We start from the raw sequence: 17,096 nt of genomic DNA, 5'->3' as shown, positions 1-17,096 counted from the left end.
TAATGGGGAAATCCTCGCTTTCTCGGTCCGAATCGCTCTCGCTGCTGGTGGCCATGATTGTAAACAATGTGAGGATATGAAGAGCTCCACAACCTGTGACGTCACGCGCACATCATCTGCTACTTCCGGTACAGGCAAGGCTTTTTTATGAGTGACCAAAAGTTGCGAACTTTATCGTGGATGTTTTCTACTAAATCCTTTCAGCAAAAATATAGCAATATCGCAAAATGATCAAGTATGACACATAGAATGGACCTGCTATCCCAGTTTGAATAAGAACATCTCATTTCAGTAGGCCTTTAAGCTTTGTCAGTGTGCCGTGTGTTTTATACCCAGTTCCTCCTACGGGAACAACATTAAAATATGTTTGATGAAACGTGATTATATGCATGAGTGTATGTATGATTAATTAATCATTTTAAACTTTAATTAGCTTCTTATTTTTTATTGTGTTATTTTCTTTTTCATTTATTTCTATTAGTACAAATATAAGTGTGTTTACCTATATAGTAATTTGTTATTTATATATTTTTAGATACTTGTAAAATATTGTTTTATATTTTGAGAGTATTCATAAATTCTCAGTGCAATGCCATTCAATGTTATTGTGTATATATATGCATGTTTTATTTGTATTTTTTCCCCTTTAAAGCATCACGTAATCCGACAAGTAAATATCACAACACAACAGTAACTGCTTGTACTCATTTCACGTTAACCCCATTTAATGTGTTTAATGAGAGGTGGCAGGAAGTCCAACTAAGGAACAGGAAGTGGGGAGGAGATAAAAGGTGACACACAGGTGACAGGAAGCCTATGAGAAGAACCATTTTGTAAGTAGAACAAATATTAGTCATCTGACAATGGCTTCTTTGCCATGTTTGTGACGCAAAGCATGTTTTGTGTGTGGTTGTGTTGTCTTTGTTGTGCTTGAATGTTTGCACTTAAAGAGTTTGAGCTCACACTGTGACACGCTGAAGTGTTTCACAGCACATCCTACTCAGTACTTGTGTCAAAAGGTACGAAGTCGCTGCAAGCTCACTGCTTTCTTTTCATATACAGTATTTCACAAAAAAGAACTTTTTTTATATTACAGAATAAAACGTGAGAATAGAAAGTAAACGTGGACACGCTCTAAAGTAGTTAGTGACAAGCTTTTATATATTTACTATCCGGTGTTTCCCAAAGATCTATTTGTGGCGGGAAATGTGTGTCAATTAGTCATCTTATCATTCACTATGATACATGTATTTTCTTTAAAAAGGTTAAAAAAGTATGTTTTTAGTTATCAATGTGTATATATTTTGCTGTGTTTTTAATTGTTTTGAACTATTTAATTACTACAAAGTACTGCACTTTGTACTCCTCTGATTTATTTACGTAAATTGTTCTGCCTTCCATGAATGTAGAGATTTAGTTACCGTACTTTTAATCAGTCTTTTGAGTTAGAGATGAAAAAACTTCCAACTCTAGTTTGTTTATAGATAATCCCCACAAAGAAGTTAGTGTAGAACAAAGCATAAACAGGGAAGTAGGCTAGCTTAATGCTAACATACAATGGACAAGCCCTTTCATAAGCTAACACAATTAGCATTGTGGTTGTTTTACATTTGCACAAAATGTTTAACAAGCTGATTTTAACTAGAGATGTCCGATAATATCAGGCTGTCGATATTATCGGCCGATAAATGCTTTAAAATGTAATATCGGAAATGATCGGAATCTGTTTCAAAATGTAAAATGTATGACTTTTTAAAACGCCGCTGTGTACATGGACGTAGGGAGAAGTACAGAGCGCCGGCACAGTCATATAATACCTATGGCTTTTCACACACACAAGTGAAAGCAAAGCATACTTGGTCAACAGCCATACAGGTCACACTGAGGCTGGCCGTATAAACAACTTTAACACTGTTACAAATATGCGCCACACCAAACAAGAATGACAAATACATTTCGGGAGAACATCCGAACCGCAACACAACATAAACACAACTGAACAAATACCCAGAATCCCTTACAGCACTAACTCTTTCGGGATGCTACAATATACACCCACCCCCCCTACCCCTCAACCCCGCCCACCTAAACCTCCACATGCTCTCTCAGGGAGAGCATGTCCCAAATTCCAAGCTGCTGTTTTGAGGCCTGTTAAAATAAAAATAAAAATGCACTTTGTGACTTCAAAAATAAATATGGCAGTGCCATGGTGTTTTTTTTTCCATAACTTGAGTTGTTCGATTGGGCTTCACGGTGGCAGAGGGGTTAGTGCGTCTGCCTCACAATACGAAGTTCCTGCAGTCCTGGGTTCAAATCCAGGCTCGGGATCTTTCTGTGTGGAGTTTGCATGTTCTCCCCGTGAATGTGTGGGTTCCCTCCGGGTACTCCGGCTTCCTCCCACTTCCAACGACATGCACCTGGGGATAGGTTGATTGGCAACACTAAATTGGCCCTAGTGTGTGAATGTGAGTGTGAATGTTGTCTGTCTATCTGTGTTGGCCCTGCGATGAGGTGGCGACTTGTCCAGGGTGTACCCTGCCTTCCGCCCGATTGTAGCTGAGATAGGCGCCAGCGCAACCCGCGACCCCGAAAGGGAATAAGCGTTAGAAAATGGATGGATGGATGGATGGAGTTGTTCGATTTTGGAAAACTTTGTTACATTGTTTAAGACGTCCAGCGGGGCATCACAACAACATTAGGCATCATAATGTGTTAATGCCACAACTGTATATATCCGTATCGGTTGATATCGGGATCGGTAATTAAGAGTTGGACAATATCGGATATTGGCAAAAAAGCCATTATTTGACATCTCTAATTTTACCAGAACAATTTTTTTTTTTTTTTTTTTACTTGTCTTGGCAGTAAATTTACATGTAGCGGCTCACCACTGAAAGGAGTCAACTCACAAGCTTTATCTGGCAAAACAAGAGTAAAGCAAGATAATTGTGTCTTGCCTGCTGTAGAGTTGTCCCGATACCAGTATTTTGGTACTGGTACCAAAATGTATTTCGATACTTTTCTAAATGCTTGGTATCGATCCGATACCAAGTAGTTAAAGGATCACACATTGGTCATATTCAAAGTCTTCATGTGTCCAGGGACATATTTCCTGAGTTTATAAATATAATATGAATTTTTCAAAAAGGAAAAAAATATTTTAGGGACGGCGTGGCGCAGTGGGGAGAGTGGCCGTGCGCAACCCGAGGGTCCCTGGTTCAATTCCCACCTAGTACCAACCTCGTCACGTCCGTTGTGTCCTGAGCAAGACACTTCACCCTTGCTCCTGATGGGTGCTGGTTGGCGCCTTGCATGGCAGCTCCCTCCATCAGTGTGTGAATGTGTGTGTGAATGGGTAAATGTGGAAGTAGTGTCAAAGCGCTTTGAGTACCTTGAAGGTAGAAAAGCGCTATACAAGTACAACCCATTTATTTATTTTGTGACGATAAAAGATATATGGATGTAATTATAGTAGTACCGACTATATACGCGATTGTACTTGGTATCATTACAGTGGATGTCAACTGTAGATCCACCCATGGCATTTGTTTACATTCAGGCGCGCTAACCTTTGTTAGCGGTGACGCCGGTGAGCTATTGTATCCTCTTATGGTGTGTAGTGAAACATGTTTTAGCTATTCCTCGTCCTGCAGGGATGATACTTGTAAGAAACGTACCTCATTTGTTGCCATGGAAGCGAGGAATAGTGATTTAGAAGAACCTAAAACACTGCTGACTGCGGATGGATGTTCGCTGCTAGCTAGCCATGTTTTAAAGCACCTCTTCTTGAAGGTATTTCGGTGTTATAACTTCACTTTTGTCATCAGTTTTTAGGCCGAAATGCGTCCATTCTCCCGTTTCTGTCTATACACTGTGTCTGCTTGTAAGTACACTGTGATTGTGCGCTGCCGAACACGCTCATCTATTCGTAAAACCAGCAATGTCATGACGTGGCGGCGCGCCTGTTAAAAAAAACAAAAACAAAACTTGGAACCCGTTACTTTTCAAACAGAGTATAGTATTGTTTTTGATTAATTAGTACTGCGTTACTTTACTAATACCGTTATACTGTACTACCCTAGCTTGCAGTCAAACATGGTGGTTGTAGAGGCTGCATGATTGCTGCCACCACTGGGAAGTTGCGATTCATTTAAGGAAATTTTTTTGTATTTACTCAATAAGGATCGCACTGACTCAGTTTTATTGGATAGTAAAAAAAGAAAAAACAGCTGCTATTGGAGCTGTACACTGACTACTCTAAGTTATATCCAAGTTTCATTCTTTCAGAAGGACATCATTGTTGAAAAATGTGTTGTAATGGTGAGTGCTGAAGTATAACACAACAAGCCAATACTTCCTCCCCGACCCTGGGACTGACAGCGCAGTCTTTGATGTGGAGACAAACACTAAACACAACACACAAGAGAGCCTTTAGCGTTCATTCACAAGCGGACTTTCTCTTTCGGTCCCACGGCGGTCTGCAGCATGACTGATGCTATCAAACTTCAACATCTCCTTCCAAGGCAAACAATGTAACCGAGCTTTGTTTAAAAGGGAACCATTCATCTCTTTCTAATCAACTCTTATTAAATATCTCTTGAATCATCTTCATCTTTGCTTAAATCGCAGACACCAACATGGCTGAAACTTTTTTTTTTTTAAATCCTCACTGAATTTTCCCACAGGCCTTAGGAAAAATAATTAAATGATTAATAGAATTAGTTTAATTTCTATTAATAATCCTAATTTAGATTACTCAATATTGATATTGGACATTGGTCTGTTAGCAGCAAAAAAAACTACAACAAACAAGTATCGGGCGATATCGTCTCGCATGTTAATGATACAGGCAGTGCTGCAGCGTATTTATTTGTGCAAAGCTACGTTAACATCTAAATGTCCTCCGATTAATGCGTACGATTACAAATGCATACGTTTACAAAAGGCTACTAGCAGCTACACAACAGCTCAGCGCACAATTTTGACGTACGTAATGTTGAAAAATATTGCAGTCTCAAACAGCACATTTGTCAATACAAACAAGTATCAAATAATTCTAGTTGCATACTTTACAGATATAAAGTTTCCAAGGCAGAAGTGTATTAGAAAGTATCCAGTAATAAACGTGTCCGCATCATTTGACTTATTGCGTCATGAGTTTTGTAGCAATAGGAATTGCTTGTATGTGTGTTGTTCCTACCCGGAGGTTATAGAGTGACACACCGCGAGAAGTGTGCCGTGTATGTTGAATGGCAACTGTTGAAAAGTTCCCTGTGAGTAGGGTAAAGCTCAACCGTCCAGTTTGTATAGTCGTTGAAGACAGAACAAGCCTAAACATGTTTAACTTCAGGAATTATTCCGACCACTCCACTTTAACTTATCGGCGGTCACTCGAAGGGAATATAATGATCCTCCTGCTAGGGGGGAATCCCTTTATGAAAGATGCCTGTGCGTGACTTTGTTTAACGTGGGGAGACTGGTGCACAGACAGTCACCACACGGGTCAGGGTCCAGTGGCATGGGGTCCAAGACGACTGAGGACCCTTTTCTGCTGCAGCCTTCTTCCGCCTTCGCAGCCATTTGTGGTAGTTCTTATGTCTACCATCTTCCGCCTGCTTTGCCGTAGAGGTCTTCACCGTATCCCTGGCTAGAGGGCAGTCAGGTACTAGGCCTTTGCCAAGGGCCACCTGGGGTGCTAGTAGTAAAGGGGTTAACCTCCTAGCGCCCCAAGACTCCATAGAGGAGCCTCCACTGCCGGATGCACTTAAACGTCATGCCCAGAGATGTGGACTTCAACTTAAAGACAGCATAAGGCCATTCCGAGATGTTAATAATAAATAGGTATGTTGAAATGTTGGTTTATATATAAATGTGTCCGATCTGTTGTCAAACAGTTTTTCGATCATTTTTAGAACATTTTGGAAGTAGAGAAACGGGTCCAAAGTTTGTAAATTGGTGTTTGTCACCAGTCCTATAAATTGGTACAACTTTTGCTATTTAAATGTTTTTTCTGGGAATTTTCCTGTTTGAAATATATATGTTAAAGGTTCTGAAATGTCTTCAATAACCTTTTTATCATTTCCATATCAATTCTGTCACAGCCAGTTGAGGTCTTGGATTTACATTTTTTCACAATATTCATTATTTCATGTTTTGTCACACCTTCGAGGAACATCAAGTGGGGATTTTTATCTATAGTGTCATACAAGTCTTTTTTTCCAAATTTGTTCCAATGTTTACAAAGTACTTATTGAAGCTTTCAACTACTTTGTTCATTTTGCCATTTTTAAAATTTCCATCTGAGATGTATTTAGGATAATCCTTCATAGCACCAATTATAATAGTGCTATTTAGGATGCCCTATGTTGCTCTCATATTGTTTTTGTTGTTTAAATCATTAGGTACGCCAAATAAAATAATTTGACTTGCCACATTAAATGATTTCTCAGGCCATCTTAGAACATTTAAGAGGCTATCTTTTATAAATTCACAATAAGATGCGTTAAGTTTGACACCTTTAAGCTAAAAAGTCTACAGAATTGGAAAATATTCTGTATTTCCAAACATATTTTTTTCCTCCCTAAGGAAAAAAACACTCCCTAAGGAAAAAAAAACACTCCACTGCTTCCACAGTGGAGTGTTTTAAGTCTCGTCTTAAGACCCACTTTTATTCTTTGGCTTTTAACACTACGTGAGTTGTGTGGTCCTCTGTCCTCTGTTGTCCTCTGTTGTCCTCTGTGTTTTTTATACACTTTTATTTTTTATTTATTTTTTTTATTTTATTTTTTTATTTTTTTATTTTTTTATTTTACTGTTTTAATTGATTTTACCCTTTAAAATAGTTTTTAATCATATTTGTTTTTATATTGTTTTTATTGGTTTTATTTTTATTCATTTTTTGTTTTATTCAGTCATTGGTGGAGCATAATATTGTTTTTAACATGGCTGTGCAGCACTTTGGAAACGTTATTGTTGTTTAAATGTGCTATATAAATAAAGTGGATTGGATTGGATTGAAGATTCAGATTTGCATGCATATACGCATTTATTATTTTGGTCGGCTCATGTTATGTATATGTTTTAGAAATATCCCAAAGTATTCCTTTTTAACATCTTTATTATGAGACATTATAAAGCCTAAAACAACACATGAAACATAGATGGTGTTTGTTTGGTAGTTGATGGTAGTTGTTTTTGGTTTGGAAGGAGAAATACTTTTGTGATTTTTCCAAAATATTTGTTGATTTTAATATGCAATGTTTATGTTTACAGTAGGGCAGAGGGGCTAGTGCGTCTGCCTCACAATGCGAAGGTCCTGAGTATCCTGGGTTCAATCCCGGGCTCGGGATCTTTCTGTGTGGAGATTGCATGTCCTCCCCGTGACTGTGTGGGTTCCCTCCGGGTTCTCCGGCTTCCTCCCACTTCCAAAGACACGCACCTGGGGATAGGTTGACTGGCAACACTAAATGGTCCCTAGTGAGTGAATGTGAGTGTGAATGTTGTCTGTCTATCTGTGTTGGCCCTGCGATGAGTTGGCGACTTGTCCAGGGTGTACACCGCCTTCCGCCCAATTGTAGCTGAGATAGGCACCAGCGCCCCCCGCGATCCCAAAGGGAATAAGCGGAAGAAAATTGATTGATGGATGGATGTTTACAGTGTATTTTGTTATAACATGATAAAATGTACACATGGAATGGAAGATAAATGCTTTATACATTTCGTATTTTCTTGAATTGCCGCCGGGCCGCTAATTAATTTAAAACCTCTTCTCACCCCGGCACTTACCAAACGCATGCAGTAAAAATTTGAGTGTGATGTGAGCTTGGACCTTAAATCCTACTGACTAACTCTTAATCTTGTTCTATTTATGCGATTTGAAATTACCGGTATTGAAATCAGCCTCCTCCATCTTGAAAATGATTACAGGGGAAGTGTCACTCGTGACGTCACGAGTTTGACCAGGCGGTAATACTAAGCATGCGCTAAATATTTTGGGAAGCGAGTTTGACCCGCCAGTACTTCAAGGCAGGCGCATACTATAAACCCTGCGGCAATTCAAGGAAATACGGTGTATATATATATATATATATATATATATATATATATATATATATATATGAAGAATGAGAAGGTGTGTCTAAACTTTTGGCCTGTATTGTGTATACATACAAAAATCTATATTTTTTTCCTTTTACTCACATTTTACGTAAAATTGTAAGTGAAACTTTTGTTTCTGTGAAAAGTAATAATGTAGCCCCTGGGTGTCAAACTCTGGCCCGCCGGCCAAATTTGGCCCGCCGTGTATTTTCATTTGGCCTTTGAGGCAATATCAAATTAACATTAGAGCTGGCCCGCCGGTATTATACGGCGGCGGTGTCGCTGTAACACCGCATTCACCGCTAATGCTCATACTTGCTAACCCCCCCCCCCCCCCAGATTTTCCAAGGAGACTCCCATATTTCAGTGCCCCTCACAAAAATCACAGGGGGCAACCATTCTCCCAAATTTCTCCCGATTCCCACCTGGACAACAATATTGGGGGCGTGCCTTAAAGGCACTGCCTCAAGCATCCTCCAAAACCTTTCGTCACATCTGCTTTTCCTACGTAGAAACAGCGTGCCGGCCTAGTCACATGATATATGTGGCTTTTACACACACACACGCTAATGCAATGCAAGCTTGGTCAACAGCCATACAGGTCACACCGAGGGTTGCCGTATAATGAATTTTAAGATTGTTACAAATATGCGCAACACTGTGAACCAACACTAGACGAGAATGACAAGCAAATTTCGGGAGAACATCCGCACCGCAACACAACATAAACACAACAGAACAAATACACAAAACCCCTTGCAGCACTACCTCTTCCTGGACGCTACAATATAACAATTTATTATTAGCCTGTGGGAAAAGTTTATTTTGATATTTACCTGCGAAGGCTGCAAATAGAAAAGAGGCATTCAATTTCTATTTAAATGTGATTTGATATGCCATTGCTATTTTTAAATGATTAGTATTATTTGAAACTCGATTTTGCATGTCACTATAAAGTTATATAAGTCTCGCTTGTTCAATATTCAATGCAAAACTAGTTTGGGTCCCTATTAAAAGGTTAATTTGTTCAAACTTGGCCCGCGGCTTTGTTCAGTTTAAAATTTTGGCCCACTCTGTATTTGAGTTTGACACCCCTGATGTACCCTGTAACGTCCAATATTTACATGTTTTTCGAATACATGGCGGCGCTAGGACCTTGGAGGGCACTTCAGCGTGTGGGTAAGGCAGTGTGACAAGCAGGCAGAAAGAAGTCCAACTAGATTGAGACTTTTTACTCCGGCCGGCTCTCCTCCTCTTTACTTTTCTGCGCTCTTTCTTGCCTCAATCTGGCTAAAGTCGCGCTGGATGGAAATGTGCAGGATGGAAAAGCCAGTCTGAAGAAGGGCGAGCCAACTTTTCGGATACGAGTTTTGCGCTTTTTCATCCAGATGTTCGTGCTGAGTCGTGACTCTCCTCAACCGCTGGATTAAGTTTAGGACACTGCGAAGAGTTCCCCCGAGTGATGCCTTTTTTTTTTTTTTTTGTATTTTGCATTAAGGGAAGGTGCGCCGTGACACATCGGAATTAAGACAAGCGAGAGAGAGCAACAAGTATCTTCGAAGTGAGTGACTCCCTCCACCAACTTCATGTTGGAGTTATGGGTTGACCGGCGGCTGCGCTGACATCCAGCCGGAGGACAATGACTGCGCCCGGCCTCGGCATCCCTCTGCTGCCGGGCCAAGTGCTGGTGCTGATGCTGCTGCTGCTGGCCGCCTGCGGGCCGCGGCCGTCCCAGGCTTGTCGGGGTCTGCTCGGCTGCAGCTGCACGGAGGAGCGCTCTAAGGCGCACGGAGCTCAGGTCCTTGGGCGCAGGGTGAGCTGCAGCAAGGAGGAGCTGACAGAACCTCCCGATGCCAGCCTGCTGCCCAACAGAACCGTCACTCTGTGAGTTGCAACAACACTTATTATTATTATTATTATTATTACTGTTTTTATTGTATCATTGGTGTCTTGTAATTCAGTGGTCCCCAACCACCGGTCCGGGGACCGGTACCGGTCTGTGACACGTTTGCTAAAGCAGAGGTTCTCAAATGGTCAAATGGGGGTACGCGTTCCCCTGGGGGTACTTGAAGGTATGCCAAGGGGTCTGTGAGATTTAAAAAAAAATATTGTAAAAATAGCAACAATTCAAAAATCCCTCATAAATATATTTATTGAATAATAGGTTGAGTTGAGTTTGAGTTTATTTCGAACATGCAAGCATACAACATGATACATCACAATTCCAGTTTCTCTTTTCAACATGTTCGAAAAGGAGTAGGAAGAAGCAGAGCTTATTTAATCCTACCCCACTTGCTAAAACTTATGTTCACTTCCTGTTCTCAATGTATACTCCATAAGCAATCCCAATAAAAATAAATAAATAAATAAATAATTGGTGAAGTAAGTTTTATTCCATACGATGAGATAGGTAAGATTATATTGAGAATTAATTCTTCAACAAATATGAATGTAAGTTCATAAACTGTGAAAAGAAATGCAACAATGCAACATTCAGTGCTGATAGCTAGATTTTTTGTAGACATGTTCCAGGGTTCAATCCCGGGCTCAAAATCTTTCTGTGTGGAGTTTGCATGTCCTCTGTCACGCCAAATATCTTCCCCCCTACAAAAACCTTCCCCCCCCATTTACTTCCGGGGTCATGATTAATACAGACGTTTTGTTAACGCTATATTACAAAAATATAATGCTATATTATAAAAATACAGATGTTTTGTTAATGCTAGATTATAAAAAAACAAAAAAAATAATTTACAAACACAAGCTATGGGATGACATAAGAGGAAACGTGACCCCGGAAGTAAATGCGTCATCCCATAGCTTGTGTTTGTAAATTGTTTTTTAATTTTTTTTTATAATATAGCGTTAACAAAACGTCTGTATTTTTATAATATAGCGTTAACAAAACGTCCGTATTAATCATGACCCCGGAAGTAAATGGGGGAGGAAGGTTTTTGTAGGGGGGAAGAAATTTGGCGTGACACCTCCCTGTGAATGTGTGGGTTCCCTCCGAGTACTCCGGCTTCCTCCCACTTCCAAAGACATGCACCTGGGGATAGGTTGATTGGCAACACTAAAATTGGCCCTAGTGTGTGAATGTGAGTGTGAATGTTGTCCGTCTATCTGTGTTGGCCCTGCGATGAGGTGGCGACTTGTCCAGGGTGTACCCTGCCTTCCGTCTGATTGTAGCTGAGATAGGCACCAGCGCCCCCCACAACCCCAAAGGGAATAAGCGGTAGAAAATGGATGGGATGGATGTTCCATAAGTATTGATGTCAAATATGTATTTTTTTGTGAAGAAATGTTTAGAATTAAGTTCATGAATCCAGATGGATCTCTATTACAATCCCCAAAGAGGGCACTTTAAGTTGATGATTAATACTATGTGTAGAAACCTATATTTATAATGGAAACACTTGTTTATTTTTCAACAAGTTTTTAGTTATTTTTATATCTTTTTCCCCAAATAGTTCAAGAAAGACCACTACAAATGAGCAATATTTTGCACTGTTATACAATTTAATAAATCAGAAACGGATGACATAGTACCCCACCTTCCGCCTGATTGTAGCTGAGATAGGTACCAGCGCCCCCGCGACCCCAAAAGGAATAAGCGGCAGAAAACCGATGGATGAATGGATCTCTTTTTTTCAACGAAAAATGCTTTGCTCTGATTAGGTGGTACTTGAATTAAAACAATTTTAAAGTCAAAGTTAAAGTACCAATGATTGTCACACACACTCTTGGTGTGGCGACATTATTCTCTGCATTTGACCGATCACCCTTTGATCACCCTCTGGGAGGTGAGGGGAGCAGTGGGCAACAGTGGTGCCGCGCCCTGGAATCATTTTTGGTGATTTAACCCCCAATTCCAACCCTTGATGCTGAGTGCCAAGCAAGGAAGTAATGAGTCCCATTTTTATAGTCTTTGGTATGACTCAGCCGGGGTTTGATCACAGGGGTACATCACTGAAAGAAGGTTGAAAACCACTGCGCTAACATGATATCATTTATAAAGGACTGCATTTTCTCCAACGTAACTTTCGCCTGTCCCACTAGACCAGATCTGGGCAAATTAAGGCCCGGGGGCCACATGCGGCCTGTTAAGCTTTTCAATTTGGCCTGCCGGCCATCCAAATCTAATTAAATAAATATAAATAAATGGGTTGTACTTGTATAGCGCTTTTCTACCTTCAAGGTACTCAAAGCGCTTTGACACTACTTCCACATTTACCCATTCACACACACAGTCACACACTGATGGAGGGAGCTGCCATGCAAGGCGCCAACCAGCACCCATCAGGAGCAAGGGTGAAGTGTCTTGCTCAGGACACAACGGACGTGACAAGGTTGGTGCTAGGTGGGATTTGAACCAGGGACCCTCAGGTTGCGCACGGCCACTCTTCCACTGCGCCACGCCGTCCCTAATTAGTCACTATGGTCATCTAATGAGTTACTATGGTCATCTAATGAGTTACTATGGTCATCTAATTAGTTACAATGATCATCTAGTTAGTTACTATGGTCATCTAATTAGTTGCTATGATCATCTAATGATTTACTATGGTCATCTAATTAGTTACTATGGTCATCTAATTAGTTACTATGCTAATCTAATTAGTTACAATGATCATCTAATTAGTTACTATGGTCATCTAATTAGTTGTTATGGTCATCTAATTAGTTACTATGATCATCTAATGATTTACTATGGTCATCTAATTAGTTACTATGCTAATCTAATTAGTTACAATGATCATCTAGTTAGTTACTATGGTCATCTAATTAGTTACTATGCTAATCTAATTAGTTACAATGATCATCTAGTTAGTTACTATGGTCATCTAATTAGTTGCTATAGCCGTCTAATTAGTTACTAGGGTCATCTACTGAGTTACTATGGTCATCTAATGAGTTACTATGCTAATCTAATTAGTTACTATGGTCATCTACTGAGTTACTATGGTCATCTAATTAGTTACTATGGTAATGTAATTCACAGCAGGTCAGACGAGGCACCAAGCAGTGTGGGTGGGGAGCGTTTCCACAGAGTGTTTCCAGAGCCTGAAATGTGGGTGTCAGGGACAGCCGTGGAAGGAGATTTTTACAGCAAAGTTTTAAAGCTTAGTGATATATCACATACATCAGATTGTAGGTGTTTTTTTTTGTTTACCCTTCACCTTCGTATTTCACTGTTTGTCGCATTTGTGTTGCGCTTCGCTTGTTTGTAAAATATCTGGATGGAGAGGAGGTGTGACATTCATATGTTGTCAATATTCAGTGTTTTATCCTTCGTAGTTAATATTGTAAATCCCAAATTCTTTATTTTCATGTACATTCAGGGTGTCTCGTTCAGTACAAAATGTAAAATTCCATTCCATTTGTAACGTTTTCAGCATTCAATAAGACATTGTGGTAAGGTTTTGTATTAGTGTTCCTAAAAATAAATATACCGGCCCCCAGACACATTTTTTTCTCTAAATTTGGCCCCCGAGGCAAAATATTTGCCCAGGCCTGCGTTAAGCTTTTCAATCTGGTCGGTGTAGCTGCCATTATGATGTGCAGTGATGTTTTCTAGTGACCGTAAGTCTTCAACTGTACTAAGTCTTTCGATGGTTGGAATCTGCACTTTTGCATTATACGCTAGTTACTATGGTAATCTAGTTAGTTACTACGGTAATCAAAGTCACAGCAGCTCAGACGAGGCACCAAGCAGTGTGGGTGGGGAGCGTTTCCACAGAGTGTTTCCAGAGCCTGAAATGCGGGTGTCAGAGACAAATGCGGAAGGAGATTTTTACAACAAAGTTCTAAAGCTTAGTGATTTATCAGATGTATCAGATAGCAGGTGGTTTTTTTTTTTTTTTTTACCCTTTGCGATCATATTTTGCGATGTTCGTATATGTGGATGGAGAGGGGGTGTGACATTCAAATGTTGTCAATATTCAGTGTTTTATCGTTCATAGTTCATATTGTAAATCTCACATTCTTTATTTTCATGTACATTCTGGGTGTCTCGTTCAGTAAAAAAAAAAGTGAAATTCCATTCCGTTTTAAGGCGGTCTGTGGTAACGTTTTTTTGCATTCAATCAGACATTTTTGGGAGGTTTCGTATTATTGTTCCTAAAAATAATACCAGACCCCCAGACACATTTTCTTCTGTAAATTTGGCCCCGAGTCAAAATAATTGCCCAACCCTGCACTAGACACACCAATAAGCTTGTTTATAGTACAATAAAACCATGTGTTGCCATTTGTTATAACTTTGTGACAGGATACAATTCACATGAATGCACGTATAAAATATAAATGTGACAGATTGTAGCCAAAGGCTGATTTCCATCTGCATCTCATTGCAAATAAACAAGCCCAGTGCTCCCACTAATTCAGCATGGAGTGAGTTGTATTTTTCATGCACTTATTTTTGCTGTGTTTATCTGGCACACGTGGAAAACCGGTCCCTGAAAATAATGCCAACACTAAACCGGTCTGTGGTGCGAAAAGGGTTGGGGACCACTGACTTATTTGCATGCACATCCTGCTATGGGGCAGAGTTCTCCCTTTACTATTATTCTTATTTTGTGTATTTCTGACAACCCGCATCCTCTGCAGTGGGTATTTGATATTTATCTGGGGGGAAAAAAAAACCTAAAACAAAATATGTCTATAGCTGGAGCCATCTTATGTTCTTAAGGACTTACTTTGAAAAAAGTAGCCCCTCCCTATGTGCAAAAAAGGGCGCATGATCCTTGGGGGCCTAATTTTGCACGAATAAACACATCCATCCATTTTCTACTGCTTATCTATTTCTGTGTCGCGGGGGGTGCAGGACCCTATGTCAGCTGCAATCGGGCGGAAGGCGGGGTACACCCTGGACAAGTCGCCAGCTCATTGCAGGGCCAACACAGATGGACAGACAACATTCACACACTAGGGCCAATTTAGTGTTGCCAATCAACCTATCCCCAGGTGCATGTCTTTGGAAGTGGGAGGAAGCCGGAGTACCCAAAGGGAACCCGAGCAGTCACGGGGAGAACACACTAACTCCACACAGAAAGATCCCAAGCGCAGGATCGAACCCTTCGTATTGTGAGGCACATGGGCTAACCCCTCTTTTACCGTGCTGTAGTGCATGCAAAATATAATTTAATAATCGAAAGGGTGCTTCACATGAAGTTTTACAGCAAAAGTATTCCTCGCCCTTTCCTGCTCCATCACTGATAAGAATATAGCAAATTTCCCCAGTCATTCCTGTCATCTCTTCAGGTGCACTGTATTCATAGTAAATAAATCCTGCCACTTTATGCTTTCATAGTTTAAACAAATACATAAATGCGGTAAATTTGTTATTTTGGGTAACAAAACCCTCTGGAGGAAAGTTATGTTGTCAGATGAAACAAAAATTGAGCTGTTTGGCCACAATACCCAGCATTATGTTTGGAAGAGAAAAGGTGAGGCCTTTAATCCCAGGAACACCATGCCTACCGTCAAGCAGGGTGGTGGTAGTATTATGCTCTGGGCATGCTTTGCTGCCAATGGAACAGGTGCTTTACAGAGAGTAAATAGGACAATGAAAAACGAGGATTACCTCCAAATTCTTCAGGACAACCTAAAATTATCAGCCCAGATGTTGGGTCTTGGGCGCAGTTGGGTGTTCCAACAGGACAATGACCCCAAACACATGCAAAAGTAGTAAAGGAATGGCGAAACCTGGCTCGAAGTAAGGTTTTAGAAAGACCTTCTCAAAGTCCTGACTTGAACGTGTGGACAATGCTGAAGAAACAAGTCCATGTCAGAAAACCAACACCTTTAGCTGAACTGCACCAATTTTGTGAAGAGGAGTGGTCAAAAACTCAACCAGAAGCTTGTGGATGGCTACCAAAAGCGCCTTATTGCAGTGAAACTTGCCAAGGGACATATAACCAAATATTAACATTGCTGTATGTATACTTTTGACCCAGCAGATTTGGTGACATTTTCAGTGGACCCATAATAAATTCATAAAAGAACCAAACTTCATGAATGTTTTTTGGTGACCAACAAGTATGAGCTCCAATCACTCCATCACAAAAAAAATAAGAGTTGTAGAAAATATTGGAAACTCAAGACAGCCATGACATTATGTTCTTTACAAGTGTATGTAAACTTTTGACCACGACTGTGTTAAAGGCCTACTGAAACCCACTACTACCGACCACGCAGTCTGATAGTTTATACATCAATGATGAAATATTAACATTGCAACACATGCCAATACGGCCTTTTTAGTTTACTAAATTGCAATTTTAAATTTCCGCGAAGTATCCTGTTGAAAACGTCATGGTATGATGACGCATGCGTTTGACGTCTCAGGTTGTAGCGGACCTTTTTTTCCAGCCCGATCCAAGGTGTAAGTAGTCTGCTTTAATCTCATAATTACACAGTATTCTGGGCATCTGTTTGCTGAATCTTTTGCAATTTGTTCAATTAATAATGGAGAAGTCAAAGTAGAAAGATGGAGGTGGGAAACTTTTAGCCTTTATCAACACAAACACAGCCGGTGTTTCCTTGTTTAAAATTCCCGAAGGTGAAGCTTTACTATGGATCAGAGCGGTCAAGCGAACATGGTTCTCTACCACATGTCAACCCGCAGGTTTCGGTGAGAAAATTGTGCTAATAAGTCGGCTCTTACCGTAGTTATGAGCGGAGCTTGCGTCCTCCTGCAGCTGCGGACTATTGCCTCCTCCCACTGCAGACACTGGCGGTCACCCGTGGCCACACCCCTCCGACTTTCAGGTACCATATAATCTCACTAAAACACTAGTAACACAATGAGCAGATAAGGGATTTTCCAGAATTATCCTAGTAAATTTGTCTAATAACATCTGAATCACACTCACTGTCCTCACCTTTTATTTTTTTATTTTATTTTTATTTTTTCCAGTCCTTCACTCTCACTATCTTCATCCACAAATCTTTCTTCCTCGCTCAAATTAATGGGGAAATCGTCGCTTTCTCGGTCC

General features: G+C 40.3%; 1 protein-coding gene across 2 annotated transcripts in view; it reads left to right on the top strand.

Annotated features, from left to right (window-relative positions):
* Positions 1 to 778: 778 nt before the first annotated feature.
* The window catches only part of adgra2 (adhesion G protein-coupled receptor A2), a 144,033-nt gene continuing 127,715 nt past the window's right edge, over positions 779 to 17,096 (top strand). The window contains exons 1-2 of one of the 2 annotated variants that reach the window (XM_061906693.1): positions 779 to 833; positions 9,596 to 9,981. In XM_061906693.1, coding sequence (XP_061762677.1) covers positions 9,737 to 9,981 — 245 coding nt within the window. In that variant the 5' untranslated portion in view covers positions 779 to 833; positions 9,596 to 9,736. Of the gene's footprint in view, positions 834 to 9,298; positions 9,982 to 17,096 lie in introns of those variants that run through there. The other variant, XM_061906692.1, reaches the window with a different exon arrangement.

This window comes from Nerophis ophidion, linkage group LG07, assembly GCF_033978795.1.
Source record: "Nerophis ophidion isolate RoL-2023_Sa linkage group LG07, RoL_Noph_v1.0, whole genome shotgun sequence".
In the NCBI taxonomy this organism is placed as follows: domain Eukaryota; kingdom Metazoa; phylum Chordata; class Actinopteri; order Syngnathiformes; family Syngnathidae; genus Nerophis; species Nerophis ophidion.
This window is presented reverse-complemented; position numbering and strand designations above follow the sequence as displayed.